The sequence below is a fragment of the Gavia stellata genome, chromosome 9 (genome assembly GCF_030936135.1).
Source record: "Gavia stellata isolate bGavSte3 chromosome 9, bGavSte3.hap2, whole genome shotgun sequence".
NCBI lineage: Eukaryota > Metazoa > Chordata > Aves > Gaviiformes > Gaviidae > Gavia > Gavia stellata.
In genome coordinates this window covers 18800570-18808059 of record NC_082602.1, presented here as the reverse complement: position 1 = coordinate 18808059, position 7490 = coordinate 18800570, and the positions used below count along the sequence as shown (strand labels likewise).

Below are 7490 nucleotides of genomic sequence, written 5' to 3'. Positions count from 1 at the left end.
CCCAGCCAAACTGCTGTTCGCTAGGTTGCAGGTGACAATGCGCTTTTCATCTGGAAAGAGAAACACGTGGAAGCAAAAGCAGCTGTGGCAATGAGGTTACTCTCCAGCTTGGGCCAGCACTGCGATGGCCCCAGCTGAGAGCACGGAGCAGAGCCGTCAACCCTTGGCATGGGGCATCACCAGCTGGAGCATCAGCCAATGCTGCGGGTGAGTTATGCAATTGCACCCAAGCATGGGTTTGCCTTAGAGCCTATGGTGAGTAGAAACACATGGGTGTCGCTCCATATCATGTCCCCAAGCAGGACAACGGTATGCCTGTTCACATTGAAATGAGCAGGCGTTTCTGTTTTCTTCAGAAAGAGCAGAGCTTGTTGCTTCTATAAATGAGCTGTAGGGCCGATTGCCTATGACCAGCTCTGAGCTACTGGCTGCTCTTCCTGTGGTCCTGGCACTTGCATCTGTTCCAAATTCTTCTTTTTATCACAGGTTTGGAGACTCCATGGGCATGGGTGTGTGTCACATGCTGGCAGAGGAGGGAAGGCACTGCCTGAAACCCTGTGGGAAGACCAAAACGAGTTGCTGACAGAGGTTTATAGGGATCCAGAGGTACGTGGAGACTGTAACAGCAGTGACAAGAAGAAAAAACACTTTAATCTTGCTTGAACAACATCCTGAGAGAATTGCCACACAGGGGAAAGAATATAACTTTATTTAAAAAAAATAATAATTTAGCTCAAACACAGACAGGATTGCAGAGGGTTGATGGAAGCAGGAAGAACAATATTTACCCACAGAACTTAAAACAGACCAACTTCATTCTCTTGTAGATGATACTTTCAGTGCCCTTCCCTGTCCACAGCTCTACTTCAGGCCCTCACCTGCACATAAAGGAATCCTGACTCCTGGGGCTCTTGGTAACAAGGCAGAGGAGAAACGGTGTCTGCCACACATGAAATGCTATTCCTACCTCCAGAGCCTCCACAGAGATCCAAAAAGCCAGAAGAGCAACACCAGCATCTAAACCAACGTGCAATAAAAAGGGAACAACTTGCACTCCTCCCTGGAAGTCTACCTACCCATGCCCCATTCCCAGCATCCTGGCCAAGTGCTTCCACCCATGCCTGAATTTGCGCCCCCGCCCACAGGTGCTGTACACAGAGGTGTGCACGCAAGACTTTGCAATACTCCTCCCTCCCCATTCTCTTCTCATCCAGACCTGCTGATCTTTCACCTCTCTCTGTGCCTGCGTGCCGCACATTTCTTGGCACAGCAGCAGTTCGTTTCACAGTGATGGGATGTGCCCTGGAACATGCTGAGCCACACTACTGCAATTTCTTCTCTTCTGTGAGGTGGCCTTTCATGCAATTGCCGTTCTGATACACAGGGCTGGCCCCCTTCCTTTTGCACCACACCACAGATTTGTAGAGGATGAATCCAATACCGGACAGACACAGCAAGAGAAGAGCCAAAATGTCCAGGCAGAAGTACTCATATAAGGAGAGGTCGTAGACAGCAGGGCGAAGATACGGTGCCCCATCGTGACGAAGGATGTACTCCAGCCAGTACACTGTCCTATTGAGAGCATGCATTGGTCTGTCCAGGTGCAAAGCTGAGATGAGCTTGGCTGCTTTTCTGTAGCTGCAAGGGAAGAAGACATGAAGTTATCCTTCTGACAGGAGCTTCATAGCTGAGAAGTGGTCTGAGGTGTCAGGTCCCAAATGATACCTTGGGAGAGTGGCAAATTCCTTCCACAGTTCTCTTCCTGCCTCTGAAAGCCACTCTGATGGCAATCATTAGCCACTGCAGCACAAGCCAGAGTGCATTTACTTTGTGTTTTGTTAAGACGACTGGCATTTCAGCTCCCAAATCCCTGCTCAGGGGGTTCATGTGGAGCGTTGCTTTCTGAGGGGAGCTTGCACACAAAGACCTCACCCAGCATCAAGCAACAGTCACACACTTGATGATTGGCCAAATCTTTCAAGGTACCGAGTGGCAATACCTTAACAACTGACACTGAGGTCAGTAGTTGAGAGCTCCTAATAGCTAACAAAACCAAACCAAACAAAAAAATTAAGCGCTCGGACGGCATTTCAAACACTAGCAGTTGCATGTGTCCTGTCAGAAAGTGAGAGCCCTGCGTCACTGTGCTGCAGCAGATCTAGGAAAGGGCAGAGTATCTGGTTGTCAGAAGGAACAGATGGAGCATTACTTGCAGTCCACTCTCTGCCCTAACTGTTTCTACAGAAAGCTGTTTGGACAAGGTCAGGGAGATCCCAAGGCAAGGTTGTGATCTCACTTTCCCTGATGACAGGCTGGCATTAAAAGGAGAAAAGGTTTGTGCCTCAGCATCTCAGAAAGCTTTCTAAGAAAATTACAGTCAGAGCCAAACAGGACTAGATCACGCTCTCTAACAGTAAACAGTGGAGTATCTCCTCATGGACGTATCTCAGGATTTCAAGGCACTAACATGTCTGACCAGCTGAGCAATGCTTGCAACTCTGCTTGATCCAGAAGCCACCACAGGCTGTGTAGGAGACAACACAGACACACTTGTCCCTACATACAGCCTGCACCAAGGAAGAGCTCAATGTTTTTGGATGCCTCACCTGGGATCAGAGATAACTGTGACAACAGCCTGGTAAAGATCCTCTTCTTTTACTCTGCTCCAGTCCATGAGGATACCCATGCCCTTTGCCTGCACTCTGGTCATGATGTCAAACTGGTCCCCATAGAAAGGAAATCCCACCACTGGTACACCATGATAAATTGCCTCAAATACACCGTTCATCCCACAGTGGCTGACGAAGGCTTTCACGTTGGGATGTCCTGCAGGCAAAGAAATGGCAGGAGGTCAGTGTCTTCCATGCTGAAATAGGGCTACTGGTGGCTTCCTCAACACTCACTGTTGATGGACGCTTAGGGAAAACCAGGCATGTTACCCTTTGGGAACACACCTGGCTTTTGGCAGCCCAAAACTTGCCAAGTAGCGTCTGGAGGAGGAAGGAGATAGGGGCCAAGATGCAGCTTCAAGAAGGTGTTAGGTGAGGATCATGTTTTGTACAGATCAGACTCACAACAAGCAACAGACTTAGACCCACACAGGCGCTGTTGTCCTTATGTGCCTTTGCTGTGGTTTGGGCTAAACTCCAGGGATGTTGCTAGCAGCACACACACACAGCGCCCAGCCTTACCTAGCAGGTCGTTCTGGGGCAGCCACCCCATCATCAGCGTATTCCCACCCAGGTTTCTTGGCTTCTGCCCAAAGTATCTGTGGGAGGAGATAAAGGAGGGGAAAAAGAGGGAAAAGAAACACACAGAGAACGATTATAAATTCAATCAGATCAAGAGATGGAAAGCAAATTCTGTGTTTTGAGATGAATCACCCCTCAACATCGATTTTCATTCAACTCAAGTTAAGAGGAAACCCATTCCCTCCTCACCTCCACACCACCCTCTGTGGGAGGCGAGCAAACGCGCCAGCCATCTTCTCCACCAAATCGGTCGGAAGAGCTCGGATCCCGATGCCAAAGGAGACAACAACAACACCCGCGTCTGCTGCTTCCACCCAGAGACGCAGACCCTGCGGGCAAAACACACACAGCTGCCTTGAAGTCTTGTTGGAGAAAGGCCCCTTCCCACTGTTGCCTCTGCCAGTAGAAAGTTGTCTACGGAGAAGATGAAGCCAAATCCACCTGGAGCACAAAGCTACGTGGTTTTCACCAGACAACGAACTTTAAAACTGCTGTGGTTTCTGCACCTAGCCAGGCAGAAATTACTTGAGCACCTGCTGGGCTTCGGAGCTCTTCAGGGAGGTGTCCAAAACTTGCATTTCACAGCATTACCTCCTGCTTTGGAGGTAACGCAGTTACTTTTTGGCAAGGAGGGCTCTGAAAACATAGGGCCCACATAGAAGCAGCCAGAGCAGAGAAGGAAATTGGAGCAAGAAGAGGAAGGCTATTTTCCATCACCACTAAGGCAGGAGGTCTGTCAGTGTCTCTAGCTGTAGGCCGATAACAACAGATGAAACTTCACGCAGGCAGAGTCAGGAACAACATCTTGCTGGAGATTCCCCACAAACTCTCCAATGCTGAAGGCTCCTGGAGGTGGCAGAAGGTTTTGCCATCTTGCCAGGAGACTTCTACCCATCCTTGATAGCTACTTGCAGGTAGCAGATTTAGTTTTTGGTCACTAGGCAGAGAGGTAGGTACAGCTCCAAAAAACACAGTTGTTTGTCCTTCATTTAGAGGCTACCTGTAATGCTACATGAACAGGTGTGTACCTAGAACAGAGTCCGTACTTTTTTCAACCAGGGCCAGAAGGCTGCAGGAAGAAGAAATCAGCCACCACAGCTGCTGTGGAGCAAATGCCCACTATTCCCTTTTATGCCAGGCTAGGCTGAGCCTATTTCTCATTAAGGATTCTATCCTGCTTCAAGTTTCCCATCTATCACAGTGAGGAGCATTTTAGGGAAGTTTCATAAAATCTGTCTTTGAATATGAATACTTCCTTGAAATAAACACTGTGAAAGAACATGAAGGGCAAAAAAGTAGTTCTTCCTTTTATTAAAGGAGAAAAATAGGACGATTAATTCAGAATATCTTATTAGTAGTAGTCTACAGGTTGGGGGATCATGGTACAGAAGAGTTACAAAGCACATTTTAGTGTTACTCTCTGAGGATATTTGTCCTTTGTCACATGCTTCAGGGACTCTAACCTATCTTTGCAGAAATGCTTAAGAAGTCCTAAAACAACCCAACAACCAAGAATCAAAAAGTTTTCAACTAAGGGATTTCGGTTTCTCCATTCTCGAGCTTCACATCCTTTGAGCAATACAACCACTAAAACTGCTAAAGAAGAGAAAGTACCAGTTTTACTTTTCTAAATAAAAGTACAATGACTCATAAACCAGATTATTATGTTATTCATTATAATTGGGCCTTAACATTTGACTTTCAGAAACAGCATTAAAGTTGCTAGGGAAGCATGGTTGACCACCAAAAGTTCTCACCACCTCTCAAATACATATCTATATTTCACCGAGTCCTAATTAGAGGAACTCGCAATCACAGTGTTTCAAATAGGAGGAAATAAACACCTTAATTACATAACTCTGCTCCAGTTCAGATGGGAGATTCCTAAAGCTACACCTAGACCTCCAGAGGCCCTCTCTTCTACTGGCACCCTGTAACCTGGACACAGACATGCCTACCTGCTAGCACAATGGCCACCGCCTACTGCAGGGCTCCAGACTTATCTCCATCATTCTTCCCTTAAGCACCCTGGGATCTGTTCTGGAAGCTGTGAAGCACATGAGTAATGCCCCAGCAAACAACTCGCTTCTTTATAAGGCAGGTGTGTACATGGCCAGATTGGACCAAGCCAGTGTTTTGCAAGACCTGTGAGGTAGCCACTCTCTGACACAGCTTTTGGAGCACCCTATGTGCATTGCACTACCTGCATGCTGTGCCACATGGGAAAGGGTGATGTGCAGCCATACACATCTGGAGAACTTCTGTTCTAAAGCACCTGACCTCACTTTTTCCTTTTAACTGGAAAAAATTGGCACCCACAGTCTCAATTAAAGCTGCCATCAGAGATCTTGACAGGCCTCTAATCATTTGAAACTTGAATCTTATCTCCGTTTCAGTCCCGACACCAGGAAAACCTGACTGCCCGAGTGTCATTATCCAGGTCTATTTCCCCCCCCCAGTGTTTGTAAAAGTGGTAAGGCCATGGGAGGAATGGCAGATGGGTCCTGCTCTGTTCCAATATTGTCTTCAGTTGGAGGCTTTAGGAGCTTGTCCCTCTGAATTTATTACTGGAGATAGTGACGTACAGGCCAGAGAAAGCCTCTGGGATGCCTGGGGAGATTTCCCTCTGGAGTGAACCTTGAGAAAAAGGGGACGATACATTTCAGTTTTGTACACTTTGGGATTCCACATTGAATTTGATGAGGGAACAAGCACAGCTCTCTCCTATGGATTCTTAAGACTACAAGCTCAAGGGCAGAAATGCCCTGTAAGAAATAGGATTAAGGAGGAAATTCTGGATTGACATAAAGCAGTGATGAAGCAATGAAGACTAATTGTTCTTCCCATTTCCACCTCAAGCATATGAACAAACAAACTACTCATGATCAAGTCCCAGGGGCAACACTGCCAATTTAGGACTTCCACACACTCTTTTACATGGACAGTAAAGCCAAATCCAGCTTCAGCTTCAACTTAATTCTACATCCTCCCTGCAACCCCACAGTCCTCAGTGCTCCCTGTCTCCCTGCTGCACCCAAGCACCAAAACACAGCAGCTTTCCAGACTTGGGGGGCCTTCAGAGCATTTATAAGGTTCTTCAAAAGAAGATTTGCACTGAATAACTCCCCAGGTTAATATGCAATCACAGCTCAAAGCTTTCCCACACTTACCACTGGAAGGGGCTTTGCAGGCTCAGCGAGGATTCCCCCAGTGAAAATGACATGAGGGAGTGTCGGACGGGGAAAGTCCAGCACCACATCGTTACAGAGGAAGAACAGACTAGTTCCATGGACAAGGTCCAACATGGATGTCTTGGGCTCCACCCTATGCTTCTCCATGAGACGTTCAAACTTGGGCAGGATGACCAGCTTTGTAGCCACGCGAGTGATCATGTAGACTAGGAGATTCCAAGTTCTGCCAAAGAAGCCCATCCTGTCTGTCATCAGGGAGTTGAACTCGGGGACATAGGCAATGGGGGAAGTGGCACCAATCTCCGCTGGGAACCAGAAACCAGTGGAGATAACAGCATATTTGACATGGAGGATGTGGGCCAGGATAAAGCCGCACATTTCATTGGGGTCCACCAACAGCAGGTCAAAGTGCTCACGCTGGAGTTTCTGCAGAAGGGTAGAGTTTCCCAGCACCAAATCACAGTTTTCCAGGTACTTCTCCAAGAAGGAAAACATCTCCAGAGAGGTCATCTTCCCTTGGAAGACACGCTTTATCTTTTCCTGCACCCAGGCATCTGCACTCTCTGTGCTGAAGATACCCCAGTACCTCTGCACACGGAAGCCAGGCAGGTAGGTTTCCACATCCCGACCCTCATGAAGAAGTATCACGGGGTCATGGCCCCGGTCAGTCAGTGCCTCTGCCACTCGCATGAAGACTCGCAAGTGGCTGTCAAAGACTATGGTGGGCATGATCAGCACCTTGGCACAGCAAGATGGCTCCAGAGTGAATGCAGCCATTAGGAAGAGAAGAGCAGCAGGGCACGGTAGCACCTTCATCATCTTCATCGCTGCAAGGAGAGAAACATGCCATTAATATAGTATGCAGTGCTCTGTCGTGTACCTGGGCAACTAACAACTGGGATTGTAGCTGCAAGCCAGAAGCTCATGAGCTGGGAGAGGAGAGCAGTCTGGAGTTCATCACTGGAAAAAAAAAAGGAAAAAAACCAGCCGAACAAAAAACCAAAAAAAACCACCAAAAAAACCCGCCAAACCAACAACCAGTCATATA

At 47.7% G+C, this 7490-nt stretch overlaps 1 protein-coding gene across 1 annotated transcript; it reads right to left on the bottom strand.

The window, feature by feature from the left end:
* Window positions 1-1322: 1322 nt before the first annotated feature.
* Window positions 1323-7267, bottom strand: LOC104264940 (2-hydroxyacylsphingosine 1-beta-galactosyltransferase-like). The gene is made up of 5 exons (XM_009822230.2): window positions 6422-7267; window positions 3441-3580; window positions 3192-3268; window positions 2607-2826; window positions 1323-1638 (listed from the first exon to the last, which is right to left on the bottom strand). The coding sequence occupies exons 1-5, from the start codon at window positions 7265-7267 to the stop codon at window positions 1323-1325; spliced, it is 1599 nt and encodes a 532-aa protein (XP_009820532.2).
* Between the last annotated feature and the right edge of the window lie 223 nt (window positions 7268-7490).

What these genes read in the sequence shown, in the direction of transcription:
- LOC104264940 (XM_009822230.2), bottom strand. Translation starts at nt 7,267, where the DNA reads ATGAAGATGATGAAGGTGCTACCGTGCCCTGCTGCTCTTCTCTTCCTA. An exon ending in CTGCAAAGCCCCTTCCAGTG is followed by an intron (nt 3,581 to 6,421) that starts GTAAGTGTGGGA and finishes TTTTGCCCGCAG; the next exon opens with GGTCTGCGTCTCTGGGTGGA. An exon ending in CCACAGAGGGTGGTGTGGAG is followed by an intron (nt 3,269 to 3,440) that starts GTGAGGAGGGAA and finishes CTCCTCCCACAG; the next exon opens with ATACTTTGGGCAGAAGCCAA.